Genomic DNA, 19109 nt, shown 5'->3' with positions numbered 1-19109 from the left:
CAGGATAACGATTCAATATGTAAACAAAGCGTTTGTTTAAATCACTGAAAATAACCTTGTTTTAAACGATGGATAAACCATAGAAAAATAGTCTCATGACTGAACATACATTTTATACATTCAATATGCAGTTACATTCAAAATTTAACTATGTCTAATCAAAATATTTTAGCTCAAAAAACTTATTTATAAAAAACTATAAAGAACTTATTTACTGAGAACTCAGAAAACATTATGTCTTGTGGACCCTCGGGTTCACAAAACATAACGTTTCCTTCGTTTACAGTAAATAAGTGTTGATTAGTACATTCCCAAGCAACTGCGTACAATATTGAGAAAGTGTAGCAAAAGAACTGAACCGGACGTCAAAAGATATAATTATTTTTTCAAAATATTTTAGCTCAGTTGTTTTGTTTTCCATTATCCTGTTATCCACTGTTTTAAAGTGCACTGCAGAGGGGACTGGGCTATTTAGAATAAATTATGTAATACCATGCCCCGAATGCTCTTATCCTGGGTGCTTTCCTCTGGGCATGGTATTCCAGAAGAGCTTGGAGATTCTGCAAGCTCTTCTTCTTTCGCAGCAAATATAGCGGAATCCACACGTCAATACTTTTACCGACCTTCTTATGTTTTGCTATTCTTTTTCGGTATAGTATATCATGCACTTAGGTTATACACCTTACGCTTGGGGGATTCAGCGAAATATTTCCCTCAGTAATGATAGTTCGCCGAGTCCCCTCACTTGAGGTCTATAAATGATACGTAATAATCTAACGTTGAATCCGTCGCTTTGTCAAGGACAGATATGAACTGCATGTTGAGATTGCATCTGCATCAAATTACTTCTTTTGCGAATCAATCTCACGTTTCAGGAAATGGCGATTATGATTACCATTGCTATCATTATTTGCAGGTTATTCCAAAAGCGTAAGACTACAAGGACCGTCCAGTTTAAATGGTCTTGGACGTGTTGAAGTACTCCATAATGGAACCTGGGGAACAATTTGTGACGATGGTTGGGATATAAAGGATGCCAAGGTTGTATGCCGTGAGCTTGGCTATCTCAATTCTCTCAGAGCTATTCCAGGGAGTGAAACTATTTCTGGTTCTGGACCAATATGGTTAGACGGAGTTGAATGTAATGGCCGGGAAAAAAATCTGTCCAGTTGTTCTCTTCCAAACTGGGGAGTAAATGACTGCACTCACAGTAACGATGCTGGAGTCGAATGTACTTTGGAAGGTAAAAATATATTACGTAATTTTAGGCTTTGGGAAATTCAATACTGGGAAAAATTTTCCGCTATTTTGTGCGATGTGTAGATCAATTTCACCGAATAAACATGTTTGTGTTTCGAGAATGATTGAAATTATTGGACAAAATTGGCCGACCGCCCGAGACTAGATCTCCTCGCTACAGGAGATTCCTCCCGCAAACTGAGGAAGGTTTACTAAACCTCCCGAGGCGTAAGTGTACATTTGATCACTAATATTCCTCAAAGCATGCATTTAGTTATTACTAACATGGTCACCGGGGAAAAAACAATGGTTGAGATATTTTTGCTTAGCAAGATCTCTTTTCGAAATGGTTCAGGGATTAGAACATTTATAGCCACTTTTGAAGTTCAAAGCTATGTGTTTATTTTGTGATAAGACGATGAGCGGGGGAATAAGGAATTGTGAATCTGAATTCTGTCATTGAATTGATTCAGCGAACTAAGAATAAAACGATTGAAAGTTGTGTGTAATTGAATTCGTTTTTTAAGTTTATTTTTAATGTTTCAGTTGTGAACGTCCCTATAATGAGGTACATTTAGAACTAAATATCCCCCATCCCTGTACTTGGGGTACTTACGTTATTTAACGTCCCTGTTGAAACAAAAGAAACCGAGGAGAACCTTATTCCTTTTGCACATTAATGATTATTACACTTAGTAATTTCTTTTGAAACACCCTGCAGATCAAGGGTAATAGTACAGTAACGGTGTGATAGACAGGTTAAGATAACCCCGGTTCCGGTGTACGGGTACGGGTAGCCTTATTTTGCTCGATAAATTTTCATCAGTGTTTCTCAATTTTTTCGAAGAATAACTCGACAATTATTTTTTAGTAGACTAAAGCCTCCTGAGGTAAGCATTATTTGAATCTTGAATCGTGCAAACAACAAGAAATTTCAATGAGCAAAATAGCTATTGCCAGCCGCATCCGTACCGTATACCAAAACTAGGGTATCTTGACCTCCCTAATATTAGGTGATGTAGTAGTATATGGATTGTAATAAAACACAATACATGTATCGAGGTAAATAGGTATCAATACATCATCTATAAGCCACAGTAATATTAACAAGAAACTACCACCATATTTTTATTGTAGTTGACAACTTAATGAGAATTTGTATGATAATTTTTTTCCTATAATTATCCATGGGAAAATTCGATTGCCTATTGTCAGTATACAGAGTTATCTCTCTCACTTTAGATATCGATGAATGCGCCTTAGAAAGTCACACGTGTGGCAGGAATTCACGATGTGAAAGAAGAGTTTGGGGTCATTTATGTTTATGTAATCCAGGTTATACAAGAGAACATGGAATTGTACTGGTGAGTTCATAATAGCTAATTTTGTTTGGTTTTTCTTAATTATTTTTATTCACACATTAACATACTGTATTTCACTTTATACTTGTGTATTTGGTATTTCACCGTCTTTTTGCAAAAATTCTGTACGCAGAACTCGATTTTTTTCAATTATTTCTAATTCTCACCAAAAAGGTGCATGCAATACGAGTGTAAACATTACTAGCAACTAATGTAATCAGTAGCGTAACCAGCCTGTCGATTTCTCCCGCTATGGTAATATTTTAGTGTTCACTGACTTTGAAAACAATAGATTTCTAAAGGCATGAGTAATTATAATAGCTCGAAATTTACATAGCGGGACAAAATCGTCAGGCTGGCTACGCCACTGAATGTAATGTTTCAACATACGAGTAAGTGTGATTACAGGTAATCAGGTCTGGGATTACAGAGAAAATTTCAACGTTCTGTGTACTCTAAATTTAACTGATAACTGATTTAAGTAATGATTAAATCCTATAGATATCGACGAGTGCTCAACTCTTAACAACAACTGTGATTTGAAAGCTTTCTGCATTAACACAATGGGTTCTTTTTGGTGCACGTGTAATGTGGGATACACTGGAAATGGAATATTGTGTGAAGGTATTTAATCATCCTTAGTATAATTGTTTTACTGATTATCATATAAATATTTTTTAGTATATTTATTCAAATTCTGACCACTGATTGATAGATTTTTCAAATGGCAGATAATTTTTGTCAAAATGACAGTTGAAGAAACGAGTAATTTATAATAAGTTTTTTAAGTACGCAGCTGTACCTAAAATGGCGAAAGAAATCGCCGTTGTCATTGCCATTGCATGCAATTGGAACCATATCTCGCTTCCGCACGAAAAAACCCCGCCATGTTTATCGCTTCATTTAACTTAATGCATCCGTGAAGTAACGGATATAATAAACGACACAAAAGTTTCGTAGTTGCCAACTTTACATCTCTCAAAAGTAGGATTACATTACATGTTGCAAGAAAATGATCATTATCCAACACGGTTTTTTCCTGCATTTGAGTCCTTAGCGTACATCGCTGAAACTATTTCAGTCTATGGGATCAAATTGAGAATTGCGTGAAAAACTATTCAAATAATAAAGAAAATTCTCCTGAATGTCTTTAGATATTGATGAATGTGCTTTGTCTGCTCACAATTGTCTACAAGGTTCAAATTGTAGCAATACCGACGGATCTTATTTGTGCACATGCGATGATCAACATGCTGGAAATGGATCAACTTGCCAGGGTAGGTCAAAAATTGTGATTAATTTTGTCGAATTATAACTTTCAATGTTCAATATTATTAGAAAATACTGTTATTTTGCAACCAAATGTTTCTCTTTTTCACAGTTCAGTCAGGAAACATTAGGTTACAAGGTCCGTTAAGTTCAAAAGGTGTTGGACGCATTGAAGTTTTCCGCAATGGGACCTGGGGGACAGTCTGTGATGACGGATGGGATTTTAATGATGCCAGGGTTGCATGTCGAGAACTTGGTTATCTCAACGCTGTTAGAGCTCTTCAAGGCAAACATGTTTCATCAGGGTCTGGTCAGATATGGCTAAACAAGGTTGACTGTACTGGTGAAGAACCAAATCTGAATAGTTGTGCTCATCAATTGGCACTGGGAGACAGTTACTGTGGCCATTCCAGAGATGCTGGAGTAGAATGTACTACAACAGGTAAATATCAATGTAACCAGGGAGCAGAGTGGCAGCGTCTTCAAACAACTTAGCATCAAATGTACCAAAACAACTGCCTAAAAAAGACACTTCTCGACGTTTTGACCTGGGACCTTCGTCAGGAGAGCTAGTATGGAGAATACATGTTTTGTAAGGGGGCAAAACTCGTGGTAAAATTGGGCTAATAGAAAAAAAAATTGGAATGCACTTCATTGCCAAGGAGACGCCTGATTTGGGGCGGAGTATAGCCCGCAATGAGAGAAGCCTGATCAGCAATTAAAATAATATACGACTTCTATTTCTTTTTTTACATAAAAGCTGGTTGTAATACGTTGTTGTCATCTTGCAACAAAAGGAAGAAATTTAAAGAGGTTCAAGGGAAGTGATATTCAATTACATTAACGGTTTTTCGTCAGTTTCTTTTTTTTTAATTATTAGCAATGTCTGTCAGGTTACAAGGGCCATCAAGTTTTAATGGTTCTGGTCTCGTGGAGGTTTTCTACGATGGACTTTGGGGACCAGTTTGTGGTGATGGCTGGGATAGGAATGCTGCTGAGGTTGTGTGTCGAGAACTTGGTTATGCTCATGTTTTAAACGTTCTTAAAAGACAAACACTGCATAATGTTTCAACAGCTATGTGGTTGGAGAAAATATCTTGTACTGGTACTGAAAAAAATACAACCAGTTGTTCACACGACGGCTGGACAAACCATACTTGTAGTAATTCCAAATTCGCCGCTGTGGAATGTCTAAAAGGTATAAAAGTACTTTGTCGTTTCCTATTCAACCTTTTTTTTCAATGTTTCATTCAATGCAAATTAAAAGAATATGTTCTACTCTTTTATATTTACAAAGATATAGATGAATGTTCTCGTGGTTTGGGTAATTGCGGTGTTAATTCTCATTGTATTAACACAGTGGGAAGTTTTGAGTGTATATGTAATCATGGTTACACTGGAGACGGAGTTAGTTGCGAAGGTTAGATTTTTACAAGTGTAAATCTGCTACCAAGGGCTGTCGGTGCACGGCGCAGGGGTCACAGATTCCCTCTAGAAAAAGAGCTGATGCAGGGTCAGGAAGGTTTCATACGGCAACTCCGTTTCAAGTCTTAATGTCTATCCTTAAAAAGTTGTATATCGATGTGTTGCTCTGATAGACAGTGAAATGATTTACTGACGTTCTTAATAAAATGCAAAAATTCTGCCATAGTCAATCAGACGTTTCTGACTACTGGTCTTTATCTGTTTGAATTTCGGCATGCGTTCAATTAACAAAACCACATCCAACATCCATGACATAGAAGTAAGTCATTGATGGGACATTGCATTGCATTATCTAATTTTCTACGAACAAGAGAATAATGTGCACAATTTTTGCTAATAAATTTTTTCAATGTTAAAATTATCACATTTTTTCCAGATATTAATGAGTGTATCGCACAAGGGGTGTCTTGTCATTCAAATGCAGATTGTTTTAACACAAATGGGTCGTTTAAGTGCCTCTGCAAAGAGCGTTTTGCAGGAGATGGGTATAATTGTGAAGGTATCTATTTTCAACAATCATAGTTAGAAATAGTTCACTGTACATTTAGGAACCAAATATTGCAATTTTAAATGGTATTTTCATTTTAGTATTCAAAAAATTGAAAAGTGTTTTGAGACGTGCTTTGATATTTCCGCTATTTTATCTCCAGCAGAAGAAGAAATTCTTCATCGGAAATCAGCGTCACCTGAAAACAAATTTTCGTCTTTTCCGAACTTTGCTTACATTATTATTGGTCTAATTTTATTACTTGGAATAATACTGCTGGTAATATTGATACGAAGACGACGTAGACGATCGCAAAGAACATTCCATGATAATGAAAATTTACAGTTGGTGTCAAAAGAAGATTTACATTCTGGAATTGGTGACGACAATAAGAATCAAGGTTCAGCTGTTAGCAAAACTGTCAAAGAGAGTGATGAAAGATGTGAGTTAATAGATCAAGATGAACTCAATAAAGTCACTGAATGCTAGAGCATTTGAGGTTTTGAAAAAGTGATTATTGACAACAGTCATTTTACAATTCATTATGCATGTTTAGCTATAATAAGTCTAGTAATTTAATTTTTTTAGTTTACTTTTTTGTACAACCCAGCATGTTATCGTAGTTTCTAATTTTTAGAAAATTGTACTTTTCAAATTTAGTCAAATAAATAATCCGTAGTTTTAGGAGCCTGAAATCATGTAGAGAAAGAAACTGTTTGTGAAAACAAGCATATAATTATGCACTTTGTGGACAGGATGCTTTAATTTTCAGCCTCGTACCATGACAATAAACTGCTTGATAATTCTTTATATGTTTATCATGTCTTGGTTTATTCAAAAACTGTCGGTAAAATAAAGCTTTCATTTACAAAAATCCCACGTGTTTCATGAGTTTATAACTCTAAAATTAGTATAATTTAGGATCAGTAAGATCTATATAGCACTAGTTAAAATTCAGCCTGTTCGCAGGTAGGAATTACCTGACAAAAGGCTCATTATGAGGAAGAGCCAGAAATTTGAACACTTGTGAGAAAGAATATTGGTTGATTATCGCGAATATGCCAATTGCTTCCTAAATATTTTTTTATGTACCGATAAAAATACATGCACACGTCTAGGAATGGTCCTTCAATCGGAAAATAAGCAATAAATCGGCGGAAATCGGTGGTACCGGTATTTTAAGAAGTGAGTATCATATTCATGTTGTTTAATGTATTAAATAATTATGTAAACATACTCCATGTGCTTGTTTATACTATGATCATTTCTAACGTATCAATAAGGCCGAATAAGGTCTTCATTGGCCTCTATACCACCTATTGTACATATAATACAAGCTAGGGTAGCCATAAATTCTCACGGTAGCTATAAATTATGTCTTACAATTCCTCGTGGTGCTGTAGTTAAATTATGGCCTGGAGTTCCTTAGCCTAGCTAAAATAATCTTAGATTTCATCATGCTTACGACACCAGTTTGTGTTTTGAAATACACTATCTTAGTTAGTGTAGCAACAATTTCGTTACATCCTCAACCCGCGTTCTGTATAAAACTCGTGATACTCAGCATTGATGTAAGAAAGGAAAGACCAGTACAGGGTGTCTCAAAAAAACGCAACCACTTAAATATGCAAGAATATTAATATTGTTCGGGTTTGCACCATACATATAGTTCATAGCTGAAATGACTTTTAGCATTTTAAATGAAGGATTAAGAGCCATTTCAATTCCCAGAGGTGTTTATGTATTGCGCTTTAGAGCTGTATTAATGTTCTTGCATATTTAAGTGGTGGCGTTTTTTCACAGGCAGCCCGGTCACTGCTGTTACGTCATGCTATTATATATGTATATAATTACAATAAGGCTGGCAACTCTCTCGTAAAAAATATAATACATACATTAATACCATCGCTTAAAACAAAAATACTACGCTAGTTTCTTAAAAAAAAAACAGATACAAAACACCTTGGATATATTGACTATATTTATCTGTCGTTTTTAGACTTGAAAAAAACTCTAAAATGCTCAAATTTTGCGAATTAAAGTGTATTTTCGTTGAAATTTTGCGAAACAGAGGCGGGATGCAATTTACTCGACAAACGTCATCATCGGAGAATTCGTCGGCAAACTTCTGATTGGCTGTGGCAAGTTCGGAAAATTACGAAGATCTTTTTTCTTGATTGAGTTGACCTTCGTAATTTTCCGAACTTGCCACAGCCAATCAGAAGTTTGCCGACGAATTCTCCGATGATGACGTTTGTCGAGTAAATTGCATCCCGCCCCTGTTTCGCAAAATTTCAACGAAAATACACTTTTAATTCGCAAAATTTGAGCATTTTAGAGTTTTTTTCAAGTCTAAAAACGACAGATAAATATAGTCAATATATCCAAGGTGTTTTGTATCTGGTTTTTTTTTAAGAAACTAGCGTAGTATTTTTGTTTTAAGCGATGGTATTAATGTATGTATTATATTTTTTTCGAGGGAGTTGCCAGCCTTATTGTAATTATATACATATATAATAGCATGAAGTAACAGCAGTGACCGGGCTGCCTGTGGTTTTTTTGAGACACCTGTACACTTGTGTTTAGCAAAGTCGTTCATCGTGATTGTTCGAGCGTAATCTGCAAACCTTTTAAGGCCTGCTTTCCACTTCAACCGTATCGTAACGTAACGTAGCGTATTTCTTTTTTTCCCAAGTATTCGACCAGAACTAATGACGTTAAAATGAGATACGCTACGTTTCGCAACGATACGGTTGAAGTGGAAAACGACGTTAACAGGCTTTGTCTAGGCCTTTAGCGATACTAAATTGGAAACTAAGACCTAAAAACTTTTATGTGCACGGATGAAAGGCTTTGGCATAAGCAATGTAAAAGGGAAAATTGTTAATCTGACGAAGATCGACGTAAGTCCTTTGTTAAAACATTTCATTATGATGAGACGAGGACATTTTCTCGTTGAACGATTTTAGCCTTTTAACTAATTTTTATATAATCTTGCCAAATTTATAAACTATCGGTTGAAGGTCGAAAACGCGAATCGAACCGACGTTGTTCTCGGGGAATTATTATGATTGTATCATGACATGCATGTACAAATAAATATTATGACATATTCTTATATTATAAAAAAATATATATGTATAATCAGCCCATTTTGATTAACAATGTACCTGTCCCCAGAGTTTTTTCCATATAAATGTTAAGGAGTTTATTTAGAAGATAAACTCCGTTGGCACGTTCATACAGAAATGATCTGTAAAAAGGTGGCTGCCGGGATTGTCGTCCTTAGGCGTGTCATCAGTACAGGTCATCTATAATGCATTAATTCAACCCCGTTTTGACCATTGTAGCCCTCTTTGGGAAAATTGTGCGATGGGACTTAAAGAAACGGTGATACAGACTTATAGTGTTGCCAAAACGAATTACTGAGTTTATGAAAAGGAGCTTTTCGTACGATGGCGCATCTCTTTGGAATAACATGTATCTAGGGATGCACAAATGGCAATTTCTGTCGGTTGCTTAGAAGGCTCATTCAACTTTAGGCTTGCAAAAAATATGTATCAATATTCTCTTTAAAATTGACTTTCCACTAGAGATTGAATATTGTGTCTTAATATGACGACCTTTGTTGGTAACACATGACATTATTCATGCGTACTGTACATCCGTATTAAAGCGGATATTAAATCTTGAATAATATGGTTTAATTCACTTATTTGATAGTACACTCTCTTCATAAAAATTACGATCACTGAGCAACTGCGTAAAGTATTATATGACTTCATTTAATTTCATTCTAAGCCATCGGACTTAATCTACTTACAAATACGGCACCAAAACGCTAAGTTACTTTTTATATTTTAAGGCACTTAGTTGATTTCTTTTTTCATTTCTTTATTTAGTGAAATTTGCTAAAATTCTACAAACATAAATAATTTCACGCAAGTTCGCTGTCACGTTTTCTAAGATGCACAGATATGATTTTTCTCAAAACGATTTTAAAAGACGTACTGACATCTTATAGACTATAGTATAACAAACCGGATGAAGTTCACAGTTTAGATTATAATATTTCCCAAAAAAATGTATTAAACATGTTTGTCAATAACGCATTTATATGTCACAATACAGTTGCATTTTATTATGTTGATTAGCTAGAAATAATCATCTTTATCAACTAAACTTATAACTTTGCAATACACACGAAAAGATGCGGTTATGTCACAATACAACTGCTTTTTTATCACGTTAATTGCCAATTGGCTAGAAAAAATCAACTTTATCAACTAAACATAACTTTGCAATACACACGACAAGAGTTTTGCTATTCATCATCGTTCCCGTCACAAAAGTTTACCAGAAAACTAGAATTCGAATCACGTCGCAAACCCGTTTTGCGACAAAGTTTGGAGAAACATTTAAGACACGCCCTGCTGCACACGAAAAGAAAGCGAGCAAATATCGAAATAATTGCAAAGCATACAAGAAGAACAAGAATTGCAGGAAACATCCCTAAAATAAGAACTTCCAGCCATTTGAAAGCTTTCAAAACTGGCACCAAAGGTCCCTCGATGTTCTGATGAGAACTAGAAAACACGGACCTAAACAGGTTGATCTGACCTAAAATGATTAACAACATCAAGGAAACGGACTCGAGGTTGTTCAAGAAAGAATTTTGAAATGGTTTAATTTTGAGGTGAAGACAAAGGATGAAAACGCAAGCAAGCGTCATGCAGAATAACCTGAAGGATGGTTCTGTCACGATGCAAAAGATTACGACCAAAATAAATCGACGAACAATCAAAATGCTCTGCCAATACAAAGCTCCACGCTTGTTCGTTTCATTTGGCTGTGCGTATGGACCTAGAAGCAACTCTTTCAAGGCGCTCAAATTTTCGCTTTCCTCGATATGTTTGTCTTCAGATCGACATACAATGCGGACTAGCCTTTGAAACAAGAACGACAGAGGACAAACAACAGCTAGGAGGAAATTTCTGACGGTTATTTTATCTTTGTAAAGCTTGAATGGAATCCAAGCGAGAACGAATATGAATGGAACGACAAAGACGGCATTGAAAATGAACGATGCATATTGCCACCATTCGTAGCATAAGACGTTTCCATTATAAAACCATCTTAGTTTGCCTTCAACGGGGACACAGCGAATTAGCGAAATACTGACAGTAGCCAGGGTCACGTAGCTAAGGAACACTGTTTTGACGCTGGCTTGAAAATAAGGAGAAATGTCAGGTGGAAGAAAACCTCTCTTGCAACGAATGAGGACGTGGAAGGAATAGAGAAGAAAGATTGCAGCGAGCGTCCCGAAGACCGGAGCAACTTTAAAAAGAAGCTTTGTCTTTGGTGTCAACCCTGGAATGGGACAGACAAAACCATGATGGTTTGTTACACCTGGTTGGAAGTTGAAGAAGCCAAGGACGGGCATGAGAAATTCAGTTTCAAAGAATTCGGTGAGCGAAGTCGACCAGAGAAGCAGTTGTGATATTTGGTAGAAATAAAAGATTATTTCCAATAAACCCGAAAATTGTCTCTTATCTTGTTTTTTTTTCTCTAATGAAGATAGCGATGGATTGTTTTGTTCAGTGTCGTCTTCAGGAATCAGATCAACGTGACGTTGTAAAGCCGTTTGAGAGTTTGCGAAACGACTGCCATCTATAAACGTTTTAAACCAAAAAATCTGTCGTAAAGGATATTTTATCAATGGAGGTTTGAAGACGACGAGAGCTGCCATTAAGAAGACATAAACAAGAAATACAATCCAAAACCAATAGTCGTTGCAATCTCGTGTTAAAGTACAGTTCGTTGACCACAGAGCCTCTGAATAGCCAGATGAACACATCCCACACATAAAACCAGTACGTTTACCTTGACATGCATTGTATTCAGTGCTGTCAGATGGCGGGGAATTGCAGTAGCCAAACGGGCAAGTGATGAAAGCCAACGTAGGTGGATTCGAACCAGTTTTATATCCCCAAAAGTTTGACTTTGATCTAATGAATGGGACACACACTGCGCCTCGCGGGCATTGGAGGCACTGGAAACTAGATTCTACATTTAATCCTCTCCCCGTTCCTCTTTGCAGAGAGTAGAGGTTATAGTCACATTTCCTGCATGATAGCGTTAGTGCGCTGACATTACGATCGTCCGCGCCGTAGTAATGATAATAATCTTTTTCGATGGCGTAGGCCAAAGGACAGGTGTTCAGGGAGGAGTTATCCAGTGATATCTGCTCTGCTGTGGTTATCAAGATTGTCGCTTCGTCTGCAGATTCTGTGTTACGACTGAATGTTGTATTATGTATATCCGCCTTTCCAGTGCTGTAGAACCTGAGGAACGAAGAGGCTGCAAATGTTGTTCCATTACTCGTCATGATCTTCGAAATTGTTTGTCTAAACACGCAGTGGCTTAAACTAATATCCGATGCGCCAATGTTAACAACTTGACCGCCTTTAGGAAGTGCAAAATTATTTAAAAATGTGCAATTCGTTAATTTAACGTTGCATTTGGTGACTGACAAAGCGCTGCCAACAAGTGCGATGTTTTCTTTAAACAATACATTAGCAATAACAGTTTGAGAAACTCGTGAAGGCCTGTTGTTGATCTGTTTATTCTTATTATCGGTCACGGAGTCTGTGAGATATATTTCTATCGCACCTCCTGAACCATCTATATGCTTGTTCCGTACAAAAAATGAATCTTCCAATCTTAGAGAAGAATTATGTAAAGGCGCGTAAAATGGCCGACAAAGTTGTTCTCAAATGTTGCATTCGTGATCAAAATCTGTGAATTGTTCATCGACAACAGCATCACAGCGGGAAAACAAGGGTCAATCCTGTTAGAATGAATAATACAATGTTTGAATGTAACTGAAGCTTGTCCCGTAATGGATATAATTGCGGCAAAGCCAACGTTCTCTCGAAATATGCAGGTATCCAAAGTTACATGTTGGAATCTAGATTCACCTAAACTGAAAGATATACTGTTGCCGAACATATTCATGTTTCCTAGGAAACGCGAGTTTTTCAAACTTATGTTACTTCTTGTGGCGTTAAGTGTCAATCCTAGAACACTGAAAGAAATGTCAGACAACTTGTTTCGAACGAAGCTAACGTTGTTAATATAAAGATTAAATGTGGAATTCTTTTTAAAAGCTACTGCATTTACAATCAGACCTCCAATGCCAATGGCGCTATTTTCAAGGAAATTAACATCGTCAAGACGAATTGTAGAAGCATTGTCAATACAGACAGAAAAAACTCCGCCAATATTTCGCTCAAACGAAGTGCGACGAACAGTCGCAAATAGCTTGTTCGCAAATACGGACACCGCAGCGGAATCTCCAGATGTGATGTCTGAAAACGAGGAATTGATTATGTGTAGAACAACGGAATTCGTTGCATCCGAAAGCACGTCCATTTTCCATAAACCCACTACTCGAACAAAGTTTGGGTTCGAGATGTTCTGAATGCACGAGTTTTTAATAGTTAACATCGAAAATAGCGCTGCAATTCTAATGGCACCTCCCAAACCAGTGTATCTGCCATTACGAAAAAAAGAATCGTGAATGAATAGGTAACATGCACCGCTGACATACACGTCGAATACCCCACCGTGGCGAATTATCGAGTTGAATCCGTCCACGTCAAAATTTGTCATGCGGATATGCGCTGAATGTCCCTTCACAACAATAAAATTAGCAAATGTTTTATAAATAAACCCATTTTCTAATGCCATAAAAACTTTGGCAGAGAAAATGAGAAACAAACAATTAAATTTGACAATGCTTGGGTTTGTTTGACTATTTTCCTCCATCCTCAGTCGATCAATTACAAGGCTTGTCACTCCTCCCTGGTTTCCAACTACAATCATTCCGTATTCCTCAAAAGTATTTTTCTTGAAACTGCAGTTTCTTATTTGAATGTTAATAAAACTAGCTTTACAAGCTAAAAAAAGAATTGACCCAGGAGAATTGCCATTTTGGAAGAAAGACGTATTAGCGACGTTCAAAGAAATCCCAACTCTAGGAAGGGCCTGAATTCTTATGCAGGCCCTGTTCCGCTGGAATACAACACTGTCAAGAACCAAATTAAAGCGCGGGAGATGCAAGACTATTATATGCATGCTTATAAAATGATTTTCCGCAAATACGGTGTCCCTCGCGGATACGGAGGCATCAAAAAAGCGAACAGATGTGTTCAAAAAGGTTAGTCCAGAGAAGCTAACTTGTACACCGTTCTTAAGCTTAATTCCGTTCACCAACCAGGGGTTTCCATGGAGACACGAGATGTAAGCACGTGATCTGATGCTGACGAATGATATGCTTTTATTAATACGAATTCCCGGTTGTCCAGGGTCTTGCCTTTCGCATTGGTAAGGGTTTTCGGTAGTTTCTTTGCCATCCAGGTAGATTACTGACCCTTCTGTCAGTTGTAGAATGCCATAAGATATACTGCGACAAGGGAATATCGGGGTACCGCAATTTGTCGTATCATTCCCATTGAAACGCGATACATAGATTGAGTGTTGAGATGATTCACAACACACTGAAATAAAATGACACGATTAAACAAATGGTATATATTTGGTAATACCCATACAGATAGACTATACGGTTAGCATCTGTAGTAATTAAACTGGGCGCAGTGAGCCACGCACACCATGCATGCAATTGGGGGATGAAACTGTTGCAAAATAGGAAAGTTACACAATTCTATCGCGTAATTTTTTTTTTTTACAGATGTCACAATATCAACACCTTTGCTTCCTCGAATAACCGCTCCCTATTCCTGAGCCACACAAGTGTCGCTCCATGGCTTATATGTCTTTGATGTCTACAGCATTCATGCCATAGTCCAAATGCAAAACTATCATTTTTAAGGATTCGCTTATTTAAGCAAAATCCTTTATGTCATCGTCTGTGTAAAATAGATAGATAGTAAGAATGTGACGTAACTACGATATCTTCCGAGGACCCAAAAATTCGCGAACCGACGGAAACTATTATCCGCCATTACCGTTGAATCAGTTTGTGAATATTTGCGATCTTTTGGGCAAAAAAATACCGCTTATTTTCGTAAATGAACGAACAACTAAAGATTTAGACAATTTTTTAGAGCTAAGCGAAGGGATAAATAACTATTTTGTGCTGGGAATACAAGGGGAAAGGTCCTAAAAACCTGAAATTCGGTAAACTAAAGGAGCGGGATTTTATACAAAATTGAAGGTGATGTCTCCATTTAATAGTTCCATTTTTCACTCATGGAACTTTAGAAAATATAATTACTTGTAGCGGAACCATTGAAACAATTTCGTCGTGCGTTTATCAATACATACTGCGTTTATCAATAAACTGCGTTTGCTTTAAAAACGCTAAAATATCTTCAACAATTTTAATATAACTGAAGAATACAAGCAGGTTAAACGTTGAGGAAATGGCTTTGAATGTTCGGGAATTGGTTTTATATACTATTATATAACTATCACTACGCCATATGTGCCCGTGCGCAGGCAACCATAACATTGGGCTGCCTATGTTCATGCAATCGCCATTCGCAATAAACCAAACATTGATATGTGTTTTGCAAATCCTTATGCACTCTTTGAGTGCCTATTTTTATTGTAGTATTGTGGTCAGAAAAGTAACATTATATTGTTCATACATCCTAACACATGCATAGTTCACGAATATATGTGAAGTCTTGCTTGTATTCACCTAATACTCTTCTCATTGTCGTCTGTCTCGCTTTTGAAACTATTTAAAATGGAGGCTAAATTTTTGCACGCATATTTTTAAAACTTAGTCGGAAAATTGACCAGCGAATTCAGTCCCGAATCTTATAGTCCTCTGTCAAATCATGTAAAATCTCTAATCGTCAGCTTGAAGTTTAAATGACAACCCAGCTAACACAATCGCGTTGTATGAACGTTGTATTAACGTTCGTCGAATGTTTGGATAACGTTATTTATTAACGTTGGGTAAATGTTTTTTTATACTCGTAGGAACCTGGTACTAACGTTAGGATTAACATTACAGCGCGACGTTTATACAACGTCCGTACAACGTTCAACTCAATGTTCATATAACCTAATGTCCGACGTTAATGCAACGTTCAGCAAACGTTTGGCGCCAACCTTCGGCCAACGTTTGAACAACGTTTGAACAACGTTCAACCAACTTTAAGATAACGTTGGATATCAAGGTTGAGACAACGTTAATTATTTGGGAGTATTTGAAAATTCCTGCAACTTCGTTTGCGAGCTTGCGAATACAGATAACTGATAGTCATCAGCCGTCTCCGGCGTCAATTTGCTAGAAATGTTTTAATCAATGTCAATGACATTACAAGTATTCGCAGGCTGGCGAACAATGCCTCCGAAATCGCAATTAAATTCACACACCACAGTATATATACGTTTCAATATTTTATTTCGTTCAAATTAATACCTTACAAGCTAACATATTTCTTTAAAACACGGAAATGGAAAAATTATTGATTGTCTGATTCCTTCTTTCGATCCATTTGGAATGATATCTTTAGTGATATTTTCGTTATATATGCCTTTGGCCGGTAGCACTTATGGAGAACGTACACTGATATGGATAAAGCTTCTTCGTGTTTATCTATGAGGGTGTCTAGCTGACTAGCTTCGTTAAGACCGAGCTTTGAAAGCCTAGGAAATCGGAAAACGAAATTAAACTATAAACATGTAAATTATTCTGTCATTTAGATAGGTAATAATAAAATAATACAATGCTATATACACTGATTGACATCATATTATATGCTATCTCGGCCAGCTCGCCGCATGGGACTTGAAGGAAAAAACCATTTCATTTATTTTGTGAATAATGAACAATCGCGAATCTCTTCTTACCTTTGTAACAGGTATATGAATACTTGGGAATTAGATTAACCTTTTCTTTATACAATCGACGCAGATAAGCTGTAAATATGTAAATATAAAATGCTTTAGTCGAAGACACATTTGAATTTGGTGCCCTTTGACCTTATTGGCTTATATCACATTTTCATCATTTTCGCAAATTTTCATTTCTATTACATACTATAAAACAATATTTACTTACGTTGATGACCTTGATACTCCCGTTTTTTCCAATGGAAAGAAAATTTCAGGTAGGTTATGTTTGAGATAAAGGGAAATTTGTTTCTCTCAAAGTAAAGCTTCCAACGGAAATGAACGCGCGGCCTATGTATGTATGACGTCAGACTCCGTAAATTTGACTTCGGGACTCCGGCTCCGAAACTCCGGCTCCGAAACTCCGGCTCCGGAACTCCGACTCCGTGTTATCCATGTTACCCAATCTGACCCTATGAATTTTATCGACTGGTCCCCAGCACTGACTATATATGGTATTAACATATAACAGCATCACAGGCTCGCAGCATCTATTCAGATTTCGGTATTGAAATGTTTCTGTCGTCTTAATCGTATATATATATATTAATATATATATATATAAAAAAATAAATATAGCATTTCGGCCATCATCGCAATATCGAATAATTGGTATGGTTTATCGGGTAATTCATGAGCCGCCTGCATGTTCGCGACTGTCGCACTAAGACTCACAGATTCTCGTTTACTGAACATTTTTGGGTGATGAAAGTACATCGCGCAGCGATTTGATGATAAATTAAACTTTAAATTCAAAAAACCGCAATGCGAAATGTTCGAACTGAACGTTAATAGCATTTCCATAATCAAACATATATAGACACAAACAGCAACAATGTCACCCTGATCGAACGTTAATATCGACTTCCAAACAACGTTGTCACAACGTGGCAATGTAACGTTAAATACAAAGAAAATGTCACTCTGAACAAACGTTATTCTCAACTTTCAACCAACGTTGTCACAACGTGGCAATGACACGTTAATATGACGAAAATGTCACCCTGATCAAACGTTATTCTCAACTTTCAACCAACGTTGTCACAACGTGGCAATGACACGTTAATATGACGAAAATGTCACCCTGATCAAACGTTATTCTCAACTTTCAACCAACGTTGTCACAACGTGGCAATGACACGTTAATATGACGAAAATGTCACCCTGATCAAACGTTATTCTCAACTTTCAACCAACGTTATCACAACGTTGCGATGTAACGTTGATACAATGAAGAATATCACCTGTAGATCAAACGTTAAACACAACGTTAAACCAACGTTACTGCATGCAACGTCAGAATATAACGTTCAGATAAACGTGATTGCCAGGTTGAATGCATTCAATGCAACGTTCAACCAACGTTGATTCAACGTGGTCTAAAATGAATTAGGACAAACAACGTAGTGAGAACGTTGTATTAATTAAGGTTTATTCATGACTTAATCAAAATACAACCTTTAGCCAACGTTGGGATAACGTTGTGTGCTAAGGTCCATTACTTGACATTTCGAAGTGACATTTAAAAATACAAAGATATTCTTCTTACCAGATGAATATACTAAGGCTGCATACAACCCTGCTAACCAGATCAACGCCATCGTCTGATTAAAACCAGCGAAAAAACAATGACGAGCAATCCAAGTACAGTGATATAACCGACAGCTCAATTGTACAAAGAGCTTCTAAAAAAGTGAAGAAAACAATTTATCATAAGCCGGACATCACAGAAGTTATTTAAATTCCTTTTCAAACAGGAAGTCCACGCCTATATTTTCAATATCCGATTTTTTGCTTCGTCTAAGCCTTCATAAAAAATATTATGAAAAAATACAGTATTCTCTTTAAAATTGACCTTTCACTAAAGATTGAATATTGTGTCTTAATATGACAATCTTTGTTTGTGACGCACATGACATTATTCATGCGTACTGTACATCAATATCAAAGCGGATATTAAATCTTGAATAATTAACACTTAATTATTTACTGCGAACGAAGGAAACATTATGTTTTGTGGACCCGAGACCTGTCGATATTCGATGGTCCAGAGTCCACAAAACATAATGTTTTCTGAGTTCTCAGTAAATAAGTTTTTTATTATATACCACTTGTCAAAGAAAAACCAAACTACAAGGTAAACAAGGAAATATCTATTCATAAAAGACATGATTTCAAATAGATAAAAGTTGTTATTTCCCATGAGATAACACGTTATCTCACTCTGCAGGGGGTCGCGCTGGGGACATCAAAATTTCGTCACTCTCGCGTGATTCGCTCTCGACCAATGAAACGCTAAGAAAACAAAACTTTGACAAGTGGTATATAATAAT

The 19109-nt window shown here is 36.6% G+C and overlaps 4 protein-coding genes across 4 annotated transcripts in view; 2 read left to right on the top strand and 2 right to left on the bottom strand.

Moving 5' to 3' along the window:
- LOC114531482 (fibrillin-2-like) overlaps positions 1-3223 on the top strand; it is a 40785-nt gene extending 37562 nt beyond the window's left edge. Inside the window, exons 41-43 of the mRNA XM_028553087.1 lie at positions 917-1243; positions 2482-2603; positions 3102-3223. Of these exons, the coding sequence (XP_028408888.1) occupies positions 917-1243; positions 2482-2603; positions 3102-3143 (491 nt within the window). The 3' untranslated portion in view covers positions 3144-3223. The remainder of the gene's footprint in view (positions 1-916; positions 1244-2481; positions 2604-3101) is intronic.
- Positions 3164-6330, top strand: LOC114531481 (scavenger receptor cysteine-rich type 1 protein M130-like). Its single transcript, XM_028553086.1, has 7 exons — positions 3164-3224; positions 3755-3877; positions 3982-4311; positions 4750-5067; positions 5167-5289; positions 5731-5839; positions 5943-6330. Exons 1-7 carry the CDS (start codon positions 3164-3166, stop codon positions 6328-6330), a joined length of 1452 nt encoding a protein of 483 aa, XP_028408887.1.
- A 4112-nt stretch (positions 6331-10442) lies between these two features.
- Positions 10443-12564, bottom strand: LOC114531480. The gene is made up of 2 exons (XM_028553085.1): positions 10584-12564; positions 10443-10461 (listed from the first exon to the last, which is right to left on the bottom strand). The coding sequence occupies exons 1-2, from the start codon at positions 12227-12229 to the stop codon at positions 10443-10445; spliced, it is 1665 nt and encodes a 554-aa protein (XP_028408886.1). The 5' UTR covers positions 12230-12564.
- LOC114531446 lies at positions 12564-18389 on the bottom strand. Its single transcript, XM_028553057.1, has 2 exons — positions 18326-18389; positions 12564-14402 (listed from the first exon to the last, which is right to left on the bottom strand). The coding sequence occupies exons 1-2, from the start codon at positions 18375-18377 to the stop codon at positions 12565-12567; spliced, it is 1890 nt and encodes a 629-aa protein (XP_028408858.1). The 5' UTR covers positions 18378-18389; the 3' UTR covers position 12564.
- Positions 18390-19109: the final 720 nt, after the last annotated feature.

This window comes from Dendronephthya gigantea, unplaced genomic scaffold (genome assembly GCF_004324835.1).
Source record: "Dendronephthya gigantea isolate DGI-Jeju-01 unplaced genomic scaffold, DenGig_1.0 000072F, whole genome shotgun sequence".
NCBI classification, from domain to species: Eukaryota; Metazoa; Cnidaria; class Anthozoa; order Malacalcyonacea; family Nephtheidae; genus Dendronephthya; species Dendronephthya gigantea.
The sequence above is the reverse complement of the archived record's forward strand: the minus strand, read 5'-3'. Positions and strand labels throughout refer to the sequence as shown.